At 43.2% G+C, this 25437-nt stretch overlaps 1 protein-coding gene across 1 annotated transcript; it reads left to right on the forward strand.

Moving 5' to 3' along the window:
- Nucleotides 1–7195: 7195 nt before the first annotated feature.
- DND1 (DND microRNA-mediated repression inhibitor 1) lies at nt 7196–25435 on the forward strand. Its single transcript, XM_075849958.1, has 5 exons — nt 7196–7330; nt 18672–18795; nt 20130–20591; nt 21398–21787; nt 24817–25435. The coding sequence occupies exons 1-5, from the start codon at nt 7211–7213 to the stop codon at nt 24831–24833; spliced, it is 1113 nt and encodes a 370-aa protein (XP_075706073.1). The 5' UTR covers nt 7196–7210; the 3' UTR covers nt 24834–25435.
- The last annotated feature ends 2 nt before the right edge of the window (nt 25436–25437 follow it).

The raw sequence follows: 25437 nt of genomic DNA on the forward strand, positions 1-25437 counted from the left end.
CCGCAATACGTGCTATGTGCAGATTTTGCTGCATTTATTTGCTGCGGATTCACTGCAGATTTTACCCCTTCTGCATTGAAAAGGGTGAAATCCATTGTGAACCGTGATCCATAAGAAAATGAGCATGCTGCAGATTTAAAAATCTGCAGCATGATCTGGTTTCCAAGTGGAAAATTAGTTCAAATCTCATCCACATGGTTGGTACTGTAATTCGCCCCATATTCTGCAGCATTTATGTCCTGTTTGCATGGGGCCTTAGTCTGGTGTCTGTGTTAAAAGGATAGTAGTCTGGTCCGGGGTCTGAATTAGGAGGATAGTAGTCTGGTTTGGGGTCTGTATTCAGGGAATAGTAGTCTCGTCTGGGGTCTATTTAAGGGGATAGTCTGGTCTGAAGTGTATAAATGCATAGTCGGTCTGAGGTCTGTATAAGGGGGTAATTTGGTCTGGGGTCTGTATAAAGGAATAGTCTGGTCTTGGGTCTGTATAAGGGGGATAGTCTGGTCTGGGGTCTGTATAAGGGGGATAGTCTGGGCCTGTATAAGGGAATAGTCTGGTCTGGGGTCTGTATAAGGGGGATAGTCTGGGCCTGTATAAGGGAATAGTCTGGGGTCTATATAGTCGGTCTGTATAAGGAGTTAGTCAGGCCTAGGGTCTGTATGAGGGGATAGTCCGGTTTGGGGTCTGTATGAGGGGATAGTCCGGTTTGGGGTCTGTATGAGGGGATAGTCCGGTTTGGGGTCTGTGTGAGGGGATAGTCTGGGGTTTGTATTATGAGTTAACAGGAAAAAAAATTGCTTTGTTGCCGGTAGCAACCAGTCAGAGCTCAGTATTCATTTGTGAAACTGCTCTTGGTTGCTCTGGGCAACAAGGCCAGTTCTTCTGTTAGACAGTTTTGATAAATGATAAAACGCTGTATATCTATGGCCGCAATTGTCACGTCTCTGGCCTTAGATGAATCTCTGACGTGTTTTGAACAACTTTTTTTACACAAACTATGGCCCCAAGCATTCACTTACATAGAATCTTCTAGATATTTATTACATAGTATTAGTACTCGTTCACACGTCTGCATTAAATCCCACATGTATTTCTGTGGCAGAAACTTGGATTTCTGGTGCGTATGTGCTGCGGGTGTGAAGCAGATCTACACGAGCCCTATAGTCATTCAATGGGGCTACTTCTCAGATTTTCCGTGCAGAATCTGTGAAAATAAGTGGTATGCAACCAATTTACGTGGCTGATTTTTTATGCGGAATTGTCCCATAGCATGTGAACGGGGTTGCATTGTCATCGGATTTGACGCAGATTTCTGTATGAAATCTGAGACGCGTTAACGAGGCCAAAGGCTACATGCACACGTTGCGTATTTTGCTCCTTTAAAATACGCACCAAAACCGCAGCAATACGCAGGAAATTTGCAGGTAAAAACTGCACCGAACTGTTTTTCAGTGCAGTTTTTAAGTTTTGATGCGTTTTTCGGAGAGCGTTTTCATTCTGCGGGTTTTGGTGCACTAGGCAGATACAATTCGCAAGCGGAAACGCAAGATAAATTGAAACGCTGCCGATTTTAATATACACACCGCAGGTTAATTTCCATCCCGAAAAATACCACAGCAACTACTTGAGATTTCCTGGAATCTCATAGACTAAGCTGGTACTGTATTATGCTGCGGATTTGCTGCATGCAAATCTGCACGGCAAAACCGTACGTAATTCACATTGTGTGCATTGAGCCTTAGGGCTTATTTAGACGAATGTGTAATACGTCCGTGCAAGGCGCATGATTTTCAGGCGCCTTGCACGGACCTATGTTAGTCTATGGGGCCGTGCAGACTGTCCGTGATTTTCACACAGCGTGTGTCCGCTGCGTAAAACTCAGACATGTCCGTTATTTGTGCGTTGTTCGCGCATCACGCACCCATTGAAGTCAATGAGTGCGTGAAAATCACGCGCAGCACACGGAAGCACTTCCATGTGACGCACGTGATTCGCGCAACAGCAGTTAAAAGTATGAATGAAACCAGAAAAGCGCCACAAACATAGAGTGTCATAATGATGGCGGCTGCTCGAAAATCACGCAGCCACGCATCATACGCTGCTGACACACAGAGCTGATAAGTACCTTTTGCGCGCACAAAACGCAGCGTTTTTTGTGCGCGCAAAACGCACACGCTCGTGTAAATCCGGCCTTAAGGGTACGTTCCCACACAACGTAAACACTGCAGAGTTTTCATCCGGATTTTCTGTCCGCAAATTCCGTAATGTATTACATTAGCAGCAAGGTGAATGAGATTTTAACAAATGTCATCCACACGTTGCGGGAAAAAACCCACGAAAACGCTGCAGAATTTCTGCACGGAAAATACAGATAGAAATTCTGCAGTGTCAGGGTATGTTCACACAGGCTATTTTCAGCCGTTTTTCGGGCTGTAAACGCCCCGAAAAATGGCTAAACATGCGGGGGGCTGAACGCCTTCAAACATCTGCCCATTGATTTCAATGGGAAAAATGGCATTCCATTCCCACGGGGCGTTTTTTACACGGCCGTTTTTAAAAACGGCTGCGTAAAAGAAGCCTCGTAAAAAGAAGTGCATGTCACTTCTTGAGCCGTTTTTGGAGCCGTTTTTAATTGACTCAATAGAAAAACAGCTCCAAAAAAGGCTGTAAAAAACGTGAGTTGCTTAAATAACGGCTGAAAATCAGAGGCTGTCTTCCCTTGAAAACCGCTCCATATTTCAGCCGTTTTTTTTAAGTTAAGCGTGTGAACATACTCTTAGGGTATGTTCACACGCAGAGTCAAAAACGTCTCAAAATACGCAGCTGTTTTCAAGGGAAAACAGCCCCTGATTTTCAGACTTTTTTGAGCAACTTGCGTATTTCGCTGCGTTTTTTGCGGCGTTTTCGCAGCGTTTTTTTACGTCCGTCTATGGAGCGGTTTTCAATAGAGTCTATGAGAAAACGGCTCCAAAAACGTCCCAAGTAGTGTCCTGCACTTCTTTTGATGAGCCGTCATTTTACGCGCCGTATTTTGACAGCGACGCGTAAAATCACAGCTCGTCTGCACAGAACATAGTAAGACCCATTGCAAGCAATGGGCAGATGTTTGCCGACGTATTGGAGCCGTCTTTTCAGACGTAATGGAGGCGTAAAACGCCTCCATTACGTCTGAAAAGAGGTCGTGTGCACATACCCTTAACGTGCCCTAAAAAGTGTAGTGAGTAAAAAGGAATTCATGTATAACTGGACATAAACTCTGAATTCCCCCGTCTAGTGCTAGATATTGGCGGCCATCTTTCCACAAGAAATCGTGCGGTGAAAGTGCTGGTGGCTCATCACAATTACTCCCTATTAGGGTATGTTCACACGGCCTATTTTTGGTTTTTTTCAGGCCAAAAACGGTTGAAAAATCGTAAGCAGAACGCCTCCAAACATCTCGCCATTGAGTTCAATGGGTAAACGGTGTTCGGTTCCGACGGGCCGAAAAAGAAGTGCAGGACACTTCTTGGGACGTTTTTGGAGCCATTTTTCATAGACTTTACTGAAAACAGCTCCAAAAACGGCTGTAAAAAACACGAGTGGCTCAAAAAACGTCTGAAAATCAGGAGCTGTTTTCCCTTGAAAGCAGCTCTGTATTTTCAGACATTTTTGAGTTTGCGTGTGAACATACCCTAATGATTCTGTTGAATAGTGGCTGATTACATTGGTCCCAACAGGAGCAGGGAGATCTGGTGTAGTCACCTGCTGTTTCCGTATCTGTTGCTAGGCAACAGCCTGAATTTATTGGGTTCAGCCTCGCCAACAGGATAGTTAGACAATAAATGATATATGGCTTTCTATCTGGGGTTTTCTTTTTTGTTTTTTTTGAATAGTGTAGAATTTAGTTATTAACCTACACTTTTTTTTAATAAAATAGGACCCTACAAAAAACCTGCAAATCTCCACAAAAAAGACAGAAAGTCGATATTTACACAATAAATACTAATAAAATCACATCACAAAACACCACAAACAAAAACGCATTCTGCTGTATTCAGATGTGGGGGATTTTCAGTGCATTCACAGCTAGAGGATTTTTCACTACAGATTTGCATTATTTTTTTTAGGCATGCTGCTGTTTATTTAGCCAGATTTTACCTGGAAAAATAAACAGCAAATTTAAATTCTGCTAAAGGTACATGGCCTCATTGTGCGTTTTCACACAGGCTAACAGCGAACATCTGGACGATATGTTTTTACATTGCAAACATGATATTAACACATGAACATGACTTTAGGCCGTTTCCAGACGGCGGTAAGATTTGCGCATTTTACGTCTGTATTATGGAGGTAACACCCTGACCCCCTAGAACCGAGTTCAGCAGAGCCGCGGGGATCCGGCTCTTTACTGTAAAATACAAAACGAAAAAAAAAACATGGCAAAACTACACGTAAATACATTCCTAGAACCAGTTCTATGGAAAAAAACGCATGTAAATTCTATTTTTTCTACTTATTTTTCTTCCCATTGGAATGAACAGAGAGAAGCTTTACCCCTCTTGCACACGACCGAGTTCGGGCCGTGAAAAACTATCCGAGTGTTGGCTGGACTTCCCAGCCCGACCGCGGTACAGGTGAACGGGACTCCTGGCATCGTAGACTTTTTATGATGTTAGGAGTCTCTGCCTTCTCGCGGAACTGCTGTTCTGTGATGTATCATTTTGTTCAGTCTGAAACAGCAGTTCCGTGGGGAGGCAGAGACTCCTAGCATCATAAATGTCTATTACAGCAGTAATCCCGTTCACCTGTACCGGGAAATCCAGCCGACACTTGGATAGTTTTTCACGGCCCGAACTCGGTCGTGTTCAAGAGGTGTTAGGCTGGATTCACACGAGCATGATCGGTCCGTAAAGGACGGAACGTATTTCGGCCGCAAGTCCCGGACCGAACACACTGCAGGGAGCCGGGCTCCTAGCATCATAGTTATGTACGATGCTAGGTATCCCGGCCTCTCTGTGGAACTACTGTCCCGTACTGAAAACATGATTACAGTACGGGACAGTTGTCCTGCAGAGAGGCAGGGACTCCTAGCGTCGTACATAACTATGATACTAGGAGCCCGGCTCCCTGCACTGTGTTCGGTCCGGGACTTCCGGCCGAAATACGTCCGTCCATTACGGACGTTAATGTGCTCATGTGAACCCAGCCTTAGAGTATTCTGCTGAAGATTTTCCATCCGCATGTCTGGACGGAAAATCTGCAGCAAATCTGCTACATGTGAACGTAGCCTAAGGCCTTATTCATGCGAGCGTATTTGATGGCCATGTTACGCGCATTAAAACAACAGACGTCACACGGACCTATGCAATTCAATGGGGCCAGTGTTTTTCTTGCAGCATGTCCTATAATTGTGCGTTTTTTGCACATCACGCACCCATTGAAGTCAATGGGTGCGTGAAAAACACGAGCAGCACACGGACATCATCCATGTGCTGTCCGTGATTCACGCAACAGTTACTAAAGAAATTATGAGAAAAAGAAAAAACCTCCTTGTTTTTTTTGCTGACGTAAAAAAACGCATGACATACGGATAGCATACACGTGTAAAAAACGCAGACACGCACTGTACACGGATGCTGCGATTTTTTTACGTGCGCAATACAGAAGCATCAGAGTGGGTGAGAGTTAAACAAATCTCGTCCACACGTGGGTAAAAAATACAGCAAAAAAAATTCCCTGCGGGTTGCGGGTTTTCTCCATTGAATTCAATAGGGTGGTAAAATCTGCAACAAATAGCAGATGTTGCGATTCTTGCGGCGGAAATGCGGTGATTCCGCCACAAAAATCGCAACTAAGAAAAAAAAAATTATACTTACCCAGAATGCTCTGCTTCTCCGTCCAGCCCGGCCTCCTGGGATGACGTTTAATCCAATGTGACTGCTGCAGCCAATCACAGGACGTCAGAGGGATGCGTCGTCATGACTACGGGTAAGTAGGATTTTTCTTTTTTTCCTGCTATTTTCCGCAGCGGACATTCCGGACGAAAAACCGCACCACAATTTGATGCGTTTCTTTGGCTAGGATTCCCTGTCCATCGTCCGTGGTGGATACGCCGTGTAATTTTACACACCATATCTGCCCTGTGTGAACATAGCCTTACACTGGCTGCCATATAATCAGCTCCACCAGCAGCTGTAGCGCATCACTGGACAGCAGACCTCACAGGCAGAACCCCTGATAACAAGGAGAAAACATGGTGGATGAGGGGAGTGACTATAAATAGCAAACTTTACAATACCAGCTTCCATTACACAAAATACCACTAGATTATCCCTTTAATAAAGTTATAGAACTTTCTGTAAATCTCCTTCATCCATCACCAAGTTTCCAGCATGTAGAAGGAGTCATTACATGGAATCACTAAGACCACGAACAGGTCTGATCATCCAGAACAGCTGAAAATACAATACAATGATCTCTACTCCCACTACTCCTATCCTCCCTGATCCTTCTCTCTACCCACTACTCCTATCCTCCCTGATCCTTCTCTCTACCCACTACTCCTATCCTCCCTGATCCTTCTCTCTACCCACTACTCCTATCCTCCCTGATCCTTCTCTCTACCCACTACTCCTATCCTCCCTGATCCTTCTCTCTACCCACTACTCCTATCCTCCCTGATCCTTCTCTCTACCCACTACTCCTATCCTCGCTGATCCTTCTCTACCCACTACTCCTATCCTCCGCTCCCTGATCCATCTCTCTACTCCTATCCTCTCTGATCCATCTCTACCTACTACTCCTATCCTCCGCTCCCTGATCCATCTCTCTACCCACTACTCCTATCCTCGCTGATCCATCTCTACCTACTACTCCTATCCTCCGCTCCCTGATCCATCTCTCTACCCACTACTCCTATCCTCCCTGATCCTTCTCTACCCACTACTCCTATCCTCCCTGATCCATCTCACTACTCCTATCCTCCCTGATCCATCTCTCTACCCACTACTCCTATCCTCCCTGATCCTTCTCTACCCACTACTCCTATCCTCCCTGATCCATCTCACTACTCCTATCCTCCCTGATCCATCTCACTACTCCTATCCTCCCTGATCCATCGCCTATTATTTCCAGCACGTCTCTTCCAGTTATCTCCATGGGGGAGGGCACAGGGCTGCAGAGAACCAGTGAGAAGTGAGGATTTCCATGCGGCACTCAGGATTGGTCAGTGGTCATGTGTGAAGAAACTTCTAGGGAGTCCGGAGTCTATAAAATCCCAGGAACCTGCGACTCCACGCGACTACAGGAGAAGAGCGGAGACATGGAGCACAAGAGGACGACTGCAGCCTGCGAGGTAATGATGACCGGTACTTACTGGTGACTTTCTCTAAGTAATTGCTGCAATTACAATCTGCATGTCGGGGGGTAGTGAGATGCTCGGTGGGCTGCAGGCTGTGGGGAAATTACTACACCTAACATGCTGTCTGGTCAGGCTGGGAGTTGTAGTTTGTCTACATCCGCTAGACTAGACACAAATCCATAATATTTTCATGCCGCCATGGCCGTGATGTAGCGCGGGTGTTTAGTAAATAGGGCGGCTGCGGCGCCGGATAAACACCTGTGCTGTATGAGAGAGGCTTGTGTGGGGGAGGGGGCTCCTGTATGTCCGAGACCTGGGGCGCCGCCTTCTGTCTAGACGGGAGAATGGAAATGTTACATTCAAGAGCGGTAAATCCGCAATGCCACATAGACATACAATGTGATACATAATATAATGCCGCATCCTCTCTAGCTTGGGTAGAATTGGGAAAAGTTAGTAAATATAGGGGGCATGGTGTGGGTAACTGGCGCTGGTGCCTACCCTGCCGCATTTGGCTTCTTTTTCCCGACTACCCGACTCGACAACCTGTCTTAGTGGCGACATAATTAACTTGCCCAGCAGGTGGCAGTATGACCGTTATATTGCTTCCGCAAATATGAGCCTGGGAATGGGAGTGCTCCATATGGGGGTGGCTGGGATAGAACTGTAGGAAGCTGTGGCTGCACTGTATGTATGGGGTTTGTATACGGGGCCCCTAGGCTGCACGCACTTGTTAGGTAGGTGGCTGGCATATCCCTCGCGATCCTGCAGGCTTCCTTTCTACTATTTCCGTATCTCTAGAGCGATGGCGCACGTGTGACCACCTGCAAATGGCCGGACGATGTATATCAAATGTAACGTGCAAATCCTCTGATGGAATTGAGGGTCACTTCATAGGCCCCCCCCATAATACGATGGGTGAACCACTGCTGGTCTAAGCCGTCATTAGTCTCCCTGGCCGTCTATCGCATGTGATGCAAGGCACAAGGTCACACCCCGAAATTGCATGTGACGATGTCGTGATATTCTGCTGTAATGTAACGCTGCAGAAAACCGCGTGCCTTTTTAATACTTAGCAGAGGAGACTTATTTTCGGATAGAAATGTTAACGAAGCGCTCTGGAAAATTGTTCCATTTTCTTTTTTCCTTTATTTAAACTGTTCTTAATTCCTTTGTTGTAAAGTCATCCGCTCCGTTCGGTCAGCTGTGTGGACTGGCGGTCATTATTTTTATGCAAGTCCATGAGAATCCCATCGAGGTACAAAGGCTTGTAAAATAAAAAAATTCCTGGAGTTCTTCTTTAAATTGCATTGCCTTAAAAAAAAAAAAAAATAATTTACACTTCACACTAGGGCTCTGTTCACACCGCGTTCAGTCTGTTCGCGGTGTGTACACATGGAAAAATCTCTAAGTGTATAGCCCAGGTGTGTGCCATATAATTACAAACATCTGTCATTGACCCTCATTGCAAAAATAATGATACTGTGCGGTGTACGATTCTTGCAGCATGCTCGTGTATTGGAAAGGGTAGTGAGCAAGGCTTTCCAATACTGACCATATATATATATAGCGCCGTATGAGGGCTGGTTTTTTGTGGGACAAGTTGTAGCTTTCACCACATTTGGGTGCGTATAGCATATTGATTAACTGTTTTTCGGAATGAATAGAAAAAAAACCGCTATTCCAGCATTGTTTTTTCGTGTTTTGAATTTACGCCGTTCACTATGCAGCGTAAATAACCTGTTACTTCTATTCTATGGCTTGGTACGATTACGGCGACACCAAATATATATAGTATTTTCGTATATTTGACAATGTTTGCACAATACATCTGCTTAGATCGCCTGTAACACTCAGCAGATAACCAGGACTGGACTGGGGGCCTTTGTTAGGCCCCTATCTGTAATAGACGCCCGTCAGAAGCTGACTATCACGGCCCGGTGATGGGGAGCCTCTCCCTTTGTCTTAGCCATTGCAGCAGGAGCCCGGCTGTCCGTCACAGCTGGGCTCCCATGGTGATCGTCCGGGCAAAGCTTCTGTGCCCATGCGGCCACCATCACGTACATATGCAGGTCAAGGTGACCCGCCCCATGATGTGCATGTAGGTGAAAATGCGGGAAGGCGTTAATGACTGGCCTATTTTTGCACTCAATGTCAAGTTTTTTTCATTGTCACAAGATTTTTATTTTTCATTAAATTTAATGGGCTATTTTGCGGGACGAGTTGTATTTTTGCAATGGCCCAATTAGAAGGTACATATAATTTATACGGTTAAGGCCTCATGCACACGACCGAAGTGTTTTTCTGGTCCGCAAATTCCAGGACCGTGTTCCGTGAAATGTCATCCGCAGTTCATCCGTATGTAATCCGCAAAATGCGGATGAAAAAAAAAAGCCTAGGTAAAACAGGATGACGACAGAACTCATTCCCGGTCGTCGCCTAGCAACATTTCCGCAAATCCGCAAACTGCGGATGACACACGGAGGTGTATCCGCAATTTCCACGGGCCCATTGACTTCTATGGGCATGTCCGCATCGAATTTGCGGCCCGTAATAAGACATGTCCTGAGTTTCTGCGGCACGGATTTGCGGACATGCGGAGACCCGTGAAAACACGGATAGTGTGTATGGGCCCATAGAAATGAATGGGTCCGCAATTCTCCCGTGGATTTGCGGGGGAATTGCGGACGCAAAAACACGGTCGTGTGCATGGGGCCTTAACTTTTATTTTTACGCTCTTCACAAGGTGATGTAAATAACAAGTTGCCCTTCTCTGGGTCGGTAAGATTACGATGATACCACATTATCAGTGACTTTGTTTGTTTTCCTACTGTTTGCATAATAAAAAACGTTTTAATAGAAAATATTTTTGCATCGTCTCATTCCAAGAGCCGTAGCTTTCAGTATTTTTCAGTCTATGTGGCCATGGCTTGTTTTCTTGTGGGACGAAATGTCGTTTTTATTGCTACCATTTTGGGGTACATGGGACATAATAATTGACTTTTATTATGTTTTGAAGAAGGGGGATGGAAAAAAAGCACTTCTGGCAGTAGTTTTTTTTTTTACACTTTTTTTTTTTTCTTATGCCGTTCACCATATGGTTTAACCCCTTAAAGGGATCCTGTCATCACCATCTTACCTTATAAAACGTCCTGACCCTGTAGTGGCCGCAGCTGTCCATAGTTGATTGATGTGTTCTTCTCTCCTCACGTCCTCCTCTTGCCCGAAATATTATCATTTAAAGTTTTACCGCCGTTTATGTTAATTAAATTTAGCTTAGTGACGCACGATCTTAACTCCGCCCACGTACGCCGCCCGTACAACACTTAATGCCGAAATCGGATTTCAGATCTCGCGCATGCGTGCCTCACCACCCTTCCCTGCTTCATTCATCCTGAAATTTTTAACTGCGCATGCGCCGCGCGTGTACACACCCCCTTTCGTCGTCATATGTTATACAGCATAACTGTCAATTGTCAATGAGCAAGCGCGGGATTTCATGTGCAGTGCAGTGAGGAGCTGTCAATCAAAAACAAGGAGGCGGAGCCAGCTCTGAAGCGCCGGAGGAATGAAAACCTGACTCTTTTCAAGTGAAGATTTGACTCTTGTGCTCATTTGCATACGGCGCGGGACCACTGAAAACCGGAATACTGAAGGTACAGAGCCGACTTTTAACATATTTATAGGTTAGCTAACAATGATTTTTCACCCATTTTCACAAGGTATTGCTGGCTTGATACCGAAAATGCTGGTGACAGGTTCCCTTTAACGACCGCCCACCGTCTTTTGACGTCGGGCGGTGCAGGTACTCAGTCTACAACGATGCCTTTTGGCGTCGCTGTAGTAGAGGGGGTTTAACGACACCCTGGTGAAGTCTGCACTAAAAACCGGCTGTAAGTCCAGTTCTTAGTGCAGCCATCAGGACCTGCCGATTTCGTCGTAACAGCATGTGACCGCTGTGACAGCCAATCACAGCGGTCACATGCTGTTACTGCGTACAGAGCCGCCGGGAGTGTCTAAATGACAGCTCCTGCTCTAAGAACGAGCTGTTGCTACCAGCTCGTTCTTAGAGCAGTGATCAGGAGCCAATAGTATTGGTTCCTGATCTTTTGTGATCACTATGAGATCCAATCAGTGATCACTACTGTAAAATAAAAGTAAAAACATGTATCTGTTTCTCCTCACTGTTCTAGCTGTGGAGAGAAACAGATACAAGTGTGTCAGTGTCCCCTCACAAAATCACTTGTTCCTCACACAGTTTAAAAAAACAAACCATTTTTTCAGTATTTTATAGTATATATTTACTGTATATACTAAGAATCGTACTATAAACGACTTTGTTTTTAGGGTACGCTGTTAGACGGCGTAGGGTGCTGTTCTGGGCTTGGGTTTACAGTTTGTGTTAGGCGTAGGGTTTAGGTTTGAAAAAAAATAAAAAGTTTAATTCCTTTAGTGTGATTAGTTGATAAAAAAATTGAAACCGCTAGTTACGTTTATTATTTGCGGTTTAGACTGTATAATCATTATGGCTGCCAGAAGATACAGCGTTGAGGAAGCCTATCAGATGCTATGCTCAGATATTGATTGTGCAACTGAAGTTGAGCTTTTACTTGAAAGCGACAGCGAAAGTGTCGCTTCAAGGGATTCTACGGATATGAGACCCAGCACCAGTGATATGGGAGACGGCGCAGTTGCCACAACGTCTGTTCAAAGTGCAGCCCCTGACATTGCACAACCCCAACAAACCGATTTAGTGTGGGAACCCACAAGTCTATTTTCTCCCACCATAAATGACTTTATTGCTACTCCTGGCATAAGTCCCAATGTCAGTAATTTTTCACCACTAAATTATTTTAATATTTTTATTACGGACCAAGTTTTGGAACATTTTGTGCAGGAAACAAATCTGTATGCCAGGCAGTACATTGCCAATAAGCCTTCGTCACCTTATGCCAGGTTGTGGAATCCCACAAATGCAACGGAAATAAAAAAAAATTCTGGGCCTCACCCTTAACATGGGAATTATAAAAAAAACCTCTATTAGGTCATATTGGGCATCAAGCCCTATACATGCCACCCCCATTTTTTCTGCCATTATGTCACGCAGCAGGTATGAAATACTTATGCGATTTCTCCACTTTAGTGACAACCTACAGGCACCCCCTTCCAGCGACAGAAGTCGTGACCGGCTGTATAAATGAAGGCCTTTGCTAAATTTTCTTAATTCCTCCTTTTTAGGAGCATATACCCCTGAACAAAATTTAGCAGTGGATGAATCGCTAATGAATTTCAAAGGGCGTCTCTCATTCCGCCAATTCATACCCTCAAAAAGTGCAAAATACGGGGTAAAGATCTACAAGTTATGTGAAAGCACTACTGGCTACACATGTGCATTTAAGATCTAAGAGGGTAAAGACAGTGAATTCAATCCACCAGGGTGCCCTCCAAATATTGGTACCACTGGTAAGATTGTGTGGGATTTAATTGGCCCTTTCCTACACAAGGGGTATCATGTATACACGGACAGTTTTTATACCAGTGTGCCATTGTTTAGCGCCCTTCATTGTGCCAACACCGGAGCCTGTGGCACAATACGCAGGAATCGCAAAGGTTTCCCTCGTCAACTTGTGGATAAAAAACTACCAAAGGGGGAGTCATGCACTTTTCAAATTGAGAAGATGCTGGCTTTAAAATTTCGTGACCGCAAGGACGTCTATATGGTCAGCACTGTCTATTCAAGTGCAACAGCAACTATTAGAGAACGTGGGGCCTCTGCAGATAGACAAAAGCCTGTGTGTGTCATCGGCTATAACAAATTCATGGGTGGGGTAGATTTGTGCGACCAGATGTTACAACCTTATCTGGTTAAAAGGAAAACCAGAACGTGGTATAAAAGTGGCAATATACCTCATCCAGGTTGCAAGGCACAATGCATTTGTCATGTACAAAAAATCAGCGGGCAGGGCGACATTCTTTGAATTTCAGGAGAAAGTGATTTGAAGATCTCCTATTTCAATCTGCAGACCAGAGAGTAGTCCACGAGTCAGAGGATGTACACCGACTTGTTGAAAAACATTTTTTACACCCCATCCCTTCAACACCTAACCAAAAATACCCCAAAAAACGGTGTCGGGTCTGCAGCAAACGAGGACAGCGAAGTGAGTCACAATATTATTGTTCCGCTTGTCCTTCCAACCCTGGTCTATGCATAAGTCCCTGTTTTGTCCTTATCAATACACTATGGGCTTTATTACAGTTTTGTTCGGGTTTTTGGTGGACCTCTTACACCCGACAATACTTCTAGAAATAGCGACATTCATTTGGGGAGTAGTGGTCCTTTACTGTATCTATACATACGGTGTGGGACACTGCCCCTTTATATATTCTACAAGTGATTGGTTGTTTTGTGCACATGGCGGTTCCTACCTTGCCGGGCAGGGGCTTGTTATGGTGTACCGCGTCACTTGGCACATTCGTCCCTTATATAGGGATTGATGGAGCTAAAGAGATGTTGTATGACCAGTCACTTTGAATAATAAAGTCATTACAGCCCTACACATTTTCTTTCATCCTGTGAACATGCTCTAGTTTTCCGCATAGCTGGATACATTCTTCCTCCTTTTTTTTTGGGGATATATTGCCTTTTTCCGCCAACAGTTTAATAAATTTTCCCTCTCTAACTTACTATATATCAGAGCGGGTTGATATACATAATGTCTATGGACTGACATGATTTCAGGACAGCTGCTTTCTTAGCACGACATAGTCATAGGGTGTAGAATCTGTTAGGGACATCTATTTCTCAATCTAGAAAAGTAGAATCCTCCCATTTTCAAAGCAAAATGTGTGTCCTGAAAGCCTCCGGGTGCTCCCTTTTTTTTGGGTCCTGCCGTGTGTCCAGGAAACACATTAGGGCCACAATGGGGATATTTTTGAACACAGGAGAAACAGGGTGATACATTTTCTGGTGCATTTCCTTATTCTCATGTCCTCTGTACAAGAAATCTGACCTTAAAATGACACATTTGTGAAAAAAAGTGAAACTAAAATTTTCTTTCCACCTGCTTTGCATTAATTCCTGCGAAAACTGTGGGGTCAAAATACTTAGTACATACCTAGATGAATACCTTAAGGGGTCTAGTTTTCAAAATGGGGTCATTTATGGGGAGTTTCTATCTTTTTGGCAGCTCTGTGCCTCGATAAATGTGTAATGGGACCTGAAACATTTTCAAGCAAAACGTGTGTCCTGAAAGTCTTCAGGTGCTCCCTCCCTTTCGGGCCCTGCCGTGTGTCCAGGCAACGCATTAGGGTCACAATGGGGGCATTTTTGAAAACAGGAGAAACAGGGTGATAGATTTTGGGGTGTGTTTCTTCATTCTCATGGTCGCTTTACAAAGAAATCGGTCTTCAAAGTGATACTTTTATGAAAAAAGTTAAATTATATTTTTTTACACCTGCTTTGCATGAATTCTTACAAAAAAACTGTGGGGTCAAAATACTTACAACACCCCTTAATAAATACCTTAAGGGGTGTAGTTTTCAAAATGGTGTTACTTGTGGGGGTTTCCACCATTCTGACACCTATGAGCCTCTGAAAACCTGGCTTGGTGCAGGAAAACAAAATGTACTTCAAAATTTATAAAATCATTACTAAACTTGTAAGTCTTCTAAATTGCTCAAAAAAATAATTTTTTGTTTCAAAAGTGCTGCCAAAATAGAGTAAAGCGATGGAAATATATATTTAATAAAAAAATTGTACAGTATGTGTGTACATATGTGACATATTGCAGTTAAAAATAGGGAAAAATTATAATTTTTACAAAATTTCTTCAATTTCTCTATTTTTTTAATTAATTTCCGCAAATCGTATCAGTCTACTTTTACCACTAAAATAAAGTACAACATGTGACGAAAAAACAATGTCAGAATTACTTGGATATTCAAAACTTTCACAGAGTTATTCTCTGATAAAGTCAGACATACCAGATTTAACAAATCTGGCTTGGTCATTAAGGTCTTTTCAGGCCCGGTCATTAAGGGGTTAAATAACGTTTTAACATTATTGTGCAGATCGTTAGAATTGCGTCTACCCCATGTGTTTTTTTTAACAATTTATTTACACTTCAAAAATAAAACCCCTTTTTATGCAATAAAATGGTTTTATTTTTCACTTTGCACTGTTTAAATTATTTTTATTTGACAAATTAATATATGTTGTTTTTTTTTGAGCGCTTATATAATGCTTTTGTATACTTGCCATTACTGCCAGTCAGTGAAAAGCTGACAGGCTATCTATTAGGGCATGCCTCTGGCAAGGCTTAATAGACCGATAGTCATGGCAGGCATGGGGGCCTTTACTTTATTGCATTCGCGGGCCACCGATGGGTGACAGAGGGAGCCCTCTCCCTCTGTAAACCACCTAGATACCGCAGTCACTATTGACCGCAGCCGTTCAACCCCTTAGATGCTGCGATCGGAGTGAACTCCTATCGCAACCTTTAGAACAGGAGCCCGGCTGTCATGACAGACGTGCACCTGCTACTCCCGGCACTGGACACCCGTGCTGGGTTTATTCCAGTCCCCTTGGTGACCGCTGTAAAAAGGCGTATTGACGGTCAGTAAGGGCACCCTGCGTTTAGAAGACCCACCACAGCCAAACACGGTAGGGGTGGGGGACGGACGACGACCGAAAATTGCACCATATTTATGACCATGATACGAGTGTCATACTGGGTTTGTCGCAACTCACTAGGCATGTTAGATCATTCCTTACACCACCACATGGTTGGTGTAAATTTACACCATTATTTTGTGCCAAGAAATCGTGCGCAGCTTTAATAAGGCTCCCATCACATCTGTGCCGGAGGCTGTTAGGCGCCTCTGTTAGAGTCCGTCATATTTGCTAGACAAAGTAGCGCATTAAGCAACTCTTATTTTATCCGGCAAAATTATGGAAACCCGAAAACCCATTAAAGTCAATGGGTTGACTCTGGGCAGTTGGTGTCAGTCATGTGACGGATCTGTCTCTTTCGTTTTCGTTTCTGTTCCTACTACTGAACAGAAAAACGGAAATAGCGAGGCAAGTGTGAACAGAGCTTAAATTTGCCTCATGTTACCACTCTTAGCTACGTCTTTTTCTTGACTGTTCGTATTGAGGTAGATGTTCGGATGGAGTCACTTATGACGTAATTTTTGTAGCAGAAAACGACAGTGTATTCCTATGGGTGGAAACAAAATTTGCAACACATACTCCTTTTCCGCAGCGGTGTCTGTATGTGTTGCAGATTTTACATGTGGATTTTCATCATAGACTCCAATTTAATGTGAAATTCTACATCACAAAAGCCACATCAGTAATTCTGCTTTGGAATTAGGAGCATAATTTTACGCCATGTAGATCTTGCCCCCTTAAAAGTGTCCGAAGTGTATAGTAACGCATCAGCCAAGCGCGCTTTATTCCAACAGATTGTGTATAGCCTTCAAAAGGGCTTATGCCTCATGCGCGCGACCGTTGTGCCACTCGGGCCGTTTTTGACGGCCTCCAAGTGGCATCCGATAGTAGTCACGGACCCATTCACTTTAGCGGGTGAATGGGGTTCGTGAAAAATGGTCAGTCTCCAATCCGAGGAAAGATAGAACATGTCCTATCTTTCCTCGGATCACCGACGGGGCTCGGACGGCGCACACGCTGGTGTGCATGAGCGTAATTCACACTTCTGTATGTTCGGATGCTGTTTATCTATATTTTCCCAAAACAGAGTATAGTGTTGTGGCTATATTTTATTAAACCATGTGATCTCAAACCTGAGTTTTTTAAAAAAAAAACAAAAAAAAACCATCTGGTAATATTCCTTCTGTTGAAGTCCAGCTATTCAAAAATAATTCTCCTAAATATGCTTTCCGACAGGCGTAATCCCAGTTCTGCTAATGATGCAACGCCCGGACCTTCAGCGGTTCATCGTCGTAGAAGTCTGATGCGCTTAGGCCTCGTGCACACGACCGCATTGGTTTTGCGATTCGCAAAACCACAGGTCCCTTGCGGGCCATCAGGAAAAGCCTTTGTTGTGTGTCATCAGGACTCACGGACCCACTACCGTTCAGTATTGGTGAATCCGGACTGTAAAATGACAAGTCCTGGGGTTTTTCAGTTTGGATTTGCAGACCCCACATGGATGTGCGTTTGGCAATCGAAATTAATCGGTCCGCAGAAATGCGACTAAATTGCTTCCGCAAAATCATTGTCGTGTGCATGAGGTCTTACTCCGGTTTTGATAAAATGATGGAGATTTGCGTGTTGTCAGTAATACAGGTGCAAAAACGCCTGTAATTACGCCCATTTGAAAGCAGCGGGGGATATTTACAGGAGTGGTTTCTGTCACGTTTATTTATTTATTTTTTTCAGCGATTTTTATTTTTTTTTTAAAATTTGTGCCAAAAATCCAGCGGTTTTTACAAAAAATAGCGCATAGAAAACTGCAAAAAAATACAACCCGTGTACACGCACCCTAAAGCCTTGTTCACATCTGCGTTGGGGTCCCGTTCTAAAGTTCCGTCTGAGCTTTCCGTCAGAACGGAACCCTGAACAGGCACGGAAACCAGAGGTTTCCGTTTCTATAACCATTGATTTCAATGCCTATGGTTTCCAATTGTTTCTGTTGTGCACCAAGGAACGCGTTCTCTCCCGGGATTTTTTAATTTTGACCTAAATAAACACTTCTGTATTTTTTCACATCATATCGTGTGCTGGACCTCTAACTTTTTTTCCTTGGATTTCTACCTACTCCCGACATAGCTCTTGACTGTGCACCGAATAATCATGGGATGTGGCGTCTTTACTTCGAATGAGTGGTGAGCGGACCAATTTTTCTTGTATATTTTTTACCTTCTGTTGTGCACCGGACCCTTAGTTTAGCCAGAAGCAATAGCGTAGTCGACTACGCTATTTCTTCCGGCAAAACGACAGGTCCGGTGCACAACAGAGATAATTGGAAACCACGGGCACCGGATCTGTCACTATTGATATCAATGGTGATGGAAGCGGAAACCTCTGGTTTCAGTTTGTGTCTGTTCAGGGTCCCGTTCTGACGGAAAGCTCTGACGGAACGTCAGAACGGAACCCCAACGCAGATGTGAACGAGGCCTTATTTGTACATTTTTATTCCACAGCTGTCTCACAAAAGCAAAGTTTATTTTCCAAAGTGTAGAAATGGATGAGCTGCGGAGTCCATTTACTAGATTAAAAAGACGTGTCTCCTCTGGTATCTCAAAATCCACCTGTAGCCATTTCAATGCTGCTTATTCTCACCTGGTGACGCTTATCTTTGTTTTATTTTAGCCACAGATTTGGCTCAACTCTGTGAATAGGAAAAATAAAGCTGCACTTATCGAATGGATAAGAAGCTCGAATATCACACTTGTTCAAGTGAATGGACAACGGATGTATGGTGGTCCCCCTCCAGGTAGTTTTTCTACAGAGCTGTGTAGTTTGTGGGTCCATGAAACCTAGGGTGTCATAAGTGTAAGGCCCCATTCACATTGCGATTGTGCTATCCGCCGGGCATATGTTTTTAAACACTATATAAAATATTGAAACGTATAGCTCGGTGTATACATAGACTATAATGGGTCAAGCGTAGACAAAAATAGCATCCGTTTGGTCTGTTTGTCATGGATTATGTTGGGATACGTTTTTTTAAGTACTGAAAAGCGTATACGCGCCGTAACTTTTTTTTTAGCATTGATCTGAATGGACGACATAAGCAAACGTAATGCTATACATTTGTATCCGTTTACCTGCAGTAAATCTCTGTTATAGGTCTCCCAGAATACGGCAGCACAAAAATATTTTTATTTTTCTAAAAGTGGTAAAACATATAACAAAACATATATATTTGGTAGTGCCGTAATCATGTCATCCCGTAGAATAAGGTAAATATGGAGTATTTGCCACCTGATGGACACCGTAAAAAAACAAACCCCCTCCCCCTCAAAAAAATCCGTAATCACTGTTTTTTTCCCATTTCACCCCACAAATAATTTTTTTAATTGGCTGTCATTAAGGGGTTAAGAGACATGGGACAACTACCAAAAAAAAAAAAAACGCATTATAACAAAAACACCATGTGAACCCAGCCTTACACTTATGACTCCCGCCAGGTCATTGGGGGATCTGATGCTTCCAATTTCAGTGTTAAAAGAAATGGATCGCTAATTTATTGAAAAGTCATCTTTGTGATATTGATTGCTTGCCAGGATTGACCAGTAGCTGCCAAACATGCTTCAGGTATTGATTTAATCGTATCAGGCCAAAATAACGTATGTACAAAAATAATCAGGAAAAATCTAGTTGTAGAACCCTCTGATACTAGTATTTGGGGTCTCTCAAAGTGTTGGGCACCACTCATAGATCGATGAAATACCAGCTCCCCATGTGCATGTAGTAAAGGTAATAAAACTTTCATAGTTGGGGTATAATTGTTAGGACACCCACTGATCCTGAGAATTGGGCGGTTTTAGTCCGGTTTACAATTGTGCAGGTATAAGGTGCAGTTGCACCCTATTGATGTGTGATATTCCCAGAACAGACAATCATCACACATCCTCCGGATAGGTGAAAATCTTCTGATCGCTGGGATCCCCACAGATTGGGATTAATAATTCTTATTAATTTTATTTCTTTTGGCTTTTCTTCATCTTTGAATGGAATCTTCTGCTTTGTCATGTGTTTTTTTTTTTATTTATTTTTTCTTTTAACCCTTTTTTTTTTTTTTTTTTTTTTTTTTTTTTTGGGCAGGTTGGGTTGGAGAAGCCCCTCCACTTGGCTCTGAAGTTTTCATCAGCAATCTGCCTCAAGAGCTATATGAAGATATATTGATACCCCTCTTCCAAACTGTTGGAAAGCTGTATGAGTTTAGATTAATGATGACCTTCAGTGGCCTCAACCGTGGCTTCGCTTATGCTCGCTATCCCTCAAGACGCATTGCAGATCTCGCCATTGCCCATCTTAACAGCTATGAAATTGAACCAGGCTTTAAGATATTGGTGTGCCGGAGCACAGAGAAGAGTGAGCTTGCGTTGGATGGCCTGCCAGGGTTTCTGGATAGAGATACACTAGAGGGCGTCTTGGGAGAATTGACGACTGATATACATGCGGTTTTCCTCTATGCCAGCCCTTCGAAAGACATGAAAAATATGGCTGTTGTGAAATATAATTCCCACAGGGCAGCTGCCCTGGCAAAGAAGAGTCTGTGTGAAGGTTTGTGTGTATTTTAGACTTTAGATTGTCCTATATTTATAGAATTATCCTTTTTAGCATGGTATCCCATCACCCTCGAATTAAACACTGTAGGGTTTGCATTTACTAGAGACTACATGTCATAAAGTTCTAGCCAATCTATTAGAATAACCCCTTAAAAGGGCTATTTCAGTTTCAGCAAATAAAGATTATTTTAATAATGTTTTTAGGTGGCTGAATTGGGCTTGACATGCCTGGTCTATGGCAAACAGACAAGTGGGGGAGGGCTCCTGCTCCAGGCAGTTGCCTTACAGCGAATGAGAGCTCTTACCGGAGACTGGTGAGGGGGTCTGATGGTTGATCTAGAACACTATTGCAAGAATTTAGTTTTGACTGCTGTGACAAAATGAGATCAAAGGAGAGGAGATTAAGGGAGAAATTATATTTTATTTTAATGAAAATGGTTTTGTTTTTTTACATTAATCCTGCCAAGTGCTTGTAACGGTTGTGTCGTGTGGCAAAACTGCATGCGCCTTTTTTATGAATTGCTTTGCAACACACTACCATTAAGTGTTTGGGCATACTTGATGTTCTTTTAGGGGCAACCTGCCCGTTTCTTGCATATGAACTTCAAAAGTGAGAGGTGTGAAACCTTTCTTGATATTACCAATCCCCCCCCCCCCCCACACTTTGTGCACTGGGGGACTCGGCACTGCCATGTATTACAGGCCCTGCATTATGCATAAGATTATACGTTTTGTACCCGTGTATAGAGTGTTCATTTATTTAATAAACGTGTAACCATGCTTTGCTTGGTCTTCCAACAGGTGTCAAGGTTTTGTATGGTTGTCCTTTCACTGTAGGCTGGCTTCAGCAATCTGTAAAGCAGAAGCTGCAGGCTGGCACCTTGGCCAAGCCCAATTCGTGCTTTCCGAAGATACGTAACTATGATCTCGAACCAAAGAAAATTGCCCCTAGTGCCGTTCAGTGTCTTCAGCTCCTCTGTGAAAAAGCGCAGCTGGGGAAGCCGATTTACCAAATCAAGTTCCTGAGTCATGGCTCTTGTGGATGGTTGAGGTTTTGGTACTTGGTAATGATCCCCATGTATGCTGTACCATTCACTGGATATTCCTGGCTGGTAGGCGACAAGCTCATTCCCACGGAAAAGTACCAGCAGGCTAAAGAGATGGTGGCCTTGTGCGTACTGAAGGAATTGGGTGAGTGTGGTGTTAGCTGAAATAAAAAAAAGACTCCACACACAAACCATTTACCCCCATTTTTTTTATTTATTATTTTGGCAGGACACCGAATGCTCTTGTAGTATTAAAAATTGGAGCTGATATTTAGTTTCGAAGGTCTTATTTAGGGAAATTTTTTTTTTTTTTTTTTTACTGGTTCTGTTTTAGGGTATTTTATTTTTGTTGTTTTTTTTTTTTTAACCTTTTTACTCCAAAAATGAATCTACTAGTTTTCCCGTGCATTGTAGTTTTAATATGTATCTTCCCCATCCCCTAGCTTTAGATGAAGCCTCTGTACATGAATGAAAAATCAACCAGGTACAGAAAATGTGCAAAAAGCAGATGGGTAGAGCAGGCAAAAACTGGTGGCTGGGGGTAATTATATTTTTTGGGTAACGTGCTTTCGGTGTGACAATGTAATGACGGGGTGGGGAGACAGACAAGTGAGCCCTAATCTACCCACCGCTCAGTCCCTGCCTACTTGCAATGACCCGCCCTAGGCGACGGAGTACAACTGGGCGACGGTCCCTACGCTCAATAAGTGCACGACAGACAAACAGCCAAGGGTACACAGAGCTAGAGGGAGAAAGGGGCAGTTGCCCACGGCAACACCGTGAGCAACAAGAGAAGTGAACAAGCCGAGTCAAACGAGGAGAGTACGAGGTGCCAAACGCAGAGCAGGAGAGTAGTCAGCAAGCCGGGGTCAATATGAAGCAAGGTCAATGGTACAAGAAGCTGCAGCAGGGCCAGGAAATCAAACGAGAAGAATCACAAGCAAGGAGGAACAGGAAAGGCAGGTATAAATAGATAGAGGGCGGGAGCTAGCTCCGTCTGGCCAGGCTGTGATAGGTTCTCCCACTCCTAAGCCTGCCACCCTGAGTGGTGGAAGATGGAGTCAGTCTCACAGACATAGAAGCAGGTGCAGACTGATTATCTATGGGCGTTAACCCCGAAACTGCATGGCAGATCCTTTACAGACAAATTTTAATGCCTGAGCACATGATGCCCATGCAAAATGTTTTTGAACCCACATGCACATAGTTAAATATACTGCATGGCAGAGGTTTGGGGGGGGGGGGAGGGTTATCTTTATTTTACTTTTTTAGTTTTTCATTTTATATTCTAATTATTTAATTTTAATTCTTAGTTTGTTTTTTTACATTTTACTATACTTATTTATTTGTTAACAGTACTGCATTGAGGCCAGAATATGTGTACGTTTTTGTCAGAACTTAACACCCTCATACTGCCGGGTCCCCGATCGCAGGGTTCCTGCAGCATTGGGATGATCCTGTCCAACTACGATTAGCACCCCTTGGTCTGGAAGCTGACATCCGAACCTGATAAGTTCTGGTCTTGATGCCGGCACCCAGACCGGAGAATGTACTGTCTGATCGGGGTCTTGCTGGAACCTTGTGATCACGATGTTCCCGCAGCATAAAAGTGTCCATGTGTGACCATAATTAACAGCCCCTGGTCTGGTCCCAAGTTCAAGTAAAGAGGCACATTCATGGCACTTGAGTGTGTAGGTTGCCTTGGGCAGAAACTGCAGCATTAACACAGACATGGCTTTTATATATTTCATCTTATTCTATAAGGCTCACACAGGTGTACAGCTCGTTACAAGAGCACTCTGATAACTGTACTATAAAGCTGGATTCACACTTAATTTTTGGTCCAGGCTACGATGCATATTGTTGAGCCAACCTTTTATCATTTCCATCCCTCTTGAAACCACTTCTGGTTTTTGTTTAAAAAATTTGCATGAAAACTGTACCGAGGTACCCCCTCCCCCTCCAAACTTTCATTGATGGACCTGTTAGTTGTCCTAGTTGTCCCTTCATCTGTTGTGATTTAGGACAACGGTGATTTTATAAAATGCTAAATTTAAAGCGGTATTCCCAGGATCTGTATATTCTATAAAATAACTTTTCTCTTTGACCCTAGTATTTGGGGCCTCGCTAAGTCTTGAGGACCTCTCATAGATCGATAAAATACCAGCCCCCCATGTGCCGATCTGTATTATAGGTAATGAAACATTCATAGTTGGTGGTCCGATTGCTAGGATGCCCACTGATCCTGAGAATTGGCCGGTTTTAGTCCGAATAGCATATGGGGTACAGACATGTGCAGTTGCTCCCCATTGATGTTAAAGGGGTGATCCCAGAATCGACAACTATCACCTGTTCACAGAATCGGTGATTGTCTGATCGCTGGGGGCTCCACTGCTGGGACTCCTACCGACCGAGAACAGAAGTCTCGAACCCCCTGCTTGACCACAGTGAGGAAGACTTTAAATGGAGCTGTGGTCGATCACGCACGCTGCCGCTACATTCAAAGTTTATGGGAATGACAAATAGTAGAGTACAGCGCTTGGTTTTTTCCGTCAGTCCCATAGACATTGAATTAAGTGGCGGGCATATTTTCGACTGCTGCTCTATCAAGCTCCTCACCGCGGTTGAGCAGTTAGAAGGATCTGGGGGTTTGATTGGTGGGGTTCCCAGCGGTCAGACAATGATCACCTATCCTGTCAATAGGTGATAATTGTTGAATCCCCATATATCAAGTAACTTCTTTTATTTTTTTCGTCAGAGCGGTGTGAGGGCTTATTTTTTGCAGGACGAGCTGTAGTTTTTATCGGTACCATTTTTGGTACGTACAACTGTCTGATCACTTTTGCAAAAAAAATTTTGAGAGCCAAGTTGAGGAAAAAACATTTTTTTTTTACACTTTTTTGGGGTGTTACATTTTCTATTTTTCACAGCGTTCACCGTGTGCGGTAAATAACGCTATATTGTAATAGTTCAGACTTTTACGGACGCAGTGATACCAATTTTGTTTACTTTAGAATTTTTGAAATTTTAGGGAGAAAAGTTTTTTTTTTTTATTTCTTTTTACTTTTTAACTTAAATTTTTTTCCATTACTAAACTTTTTTTCTCTTTTTTTTTTTTTACACTTTTATTTTAACGAAATACTTGTAAGAAAACCCTTCTGTTCTTTCTTTCAGGGTACAACGTTGACTAGCCGGCTTTTATGTTGAAGAACCTACAATGTTTTTATGTGTTTTCTTTTTATATGCAGCTGTTTTTGCATCCTGAGAGAAGGTTATCTCACTTTATATCACGCTATGAATGTCCACATACAATAATTATGTCTTTTTTAAGTACACTTTTTTTAACAGGGCCGGTCACTGCTCATTGGCGTTTCATCCCGTCACTTCTGTATGCAGTTGGGGTAATGTTCCCAGCATTCTAGGCATTGGTTATGGGGAATGATTGACTGAAATCCGGCATGCTACTGCCAATGTGGTGTCTGACTGTCTCGGTAACATCACACATTGGGTTTTCAGTTCACTTCTATCAGACTGGCCTTGGTTAAACACATTATTATTATTATTATTCGTATTATTATTGTATCTTTTTTATGGCACTTTATCACAAATTTTAGTTTTTCTAAGTTGTGTTTTTGCACTTGCGTTTTCGGTAATGTTCGCTGTGTAGCGCACGGTGAGCACTGTACAAGAGCCTTGTGGTTTGCAGGCTTTTTGTTTTGTTAACGATGTTTTATACTTCTAATGAAAATAAGTGACTTGTTGTTTTTATAAAAAAAAAAGTTTTGCAAACAAACT

The sequence above is a fragment of the Rhinoderma darwinii genome, chromosome 2 (genome assembly GCF_050947455.1).
Source record: "Rhinoderma darwinii isolate aRhiDar2 chromosome 2, aRhiDar2.hap1, whole genome shotgun sequence".
NCBI classification, from domain to species: Eukaryota; Metazoa; Chordata; class Amphibia; order Anura; family Rhinodermatidae; genus Rhinoderma; species Rhinoderma darwinii.

Coding starts and splice junctions, on each gene's coding strand:
- DND1 (XM_075849958.1), top strand. CDS start 7,211: ATGTGTGAAGAAACTTCTAGGGAGTCCGGAGTCTATAAAATCCCAGGA. Junction 18,796..20,129: donor GTATGGTGGTCCCCCTCCAG/GTAGTTTTTCTA, acceptor TTTTTTGGGCAG/GTTGGGTTGGAGAAGCCCCT. Junction 20,592..21,397: donor AAAGAAGAGTCTGTGTGAAG/GTTTGTGTGTAT, acceptor GTCTTCCAACAG/GTGTCAAGGTTTTGTATGGT.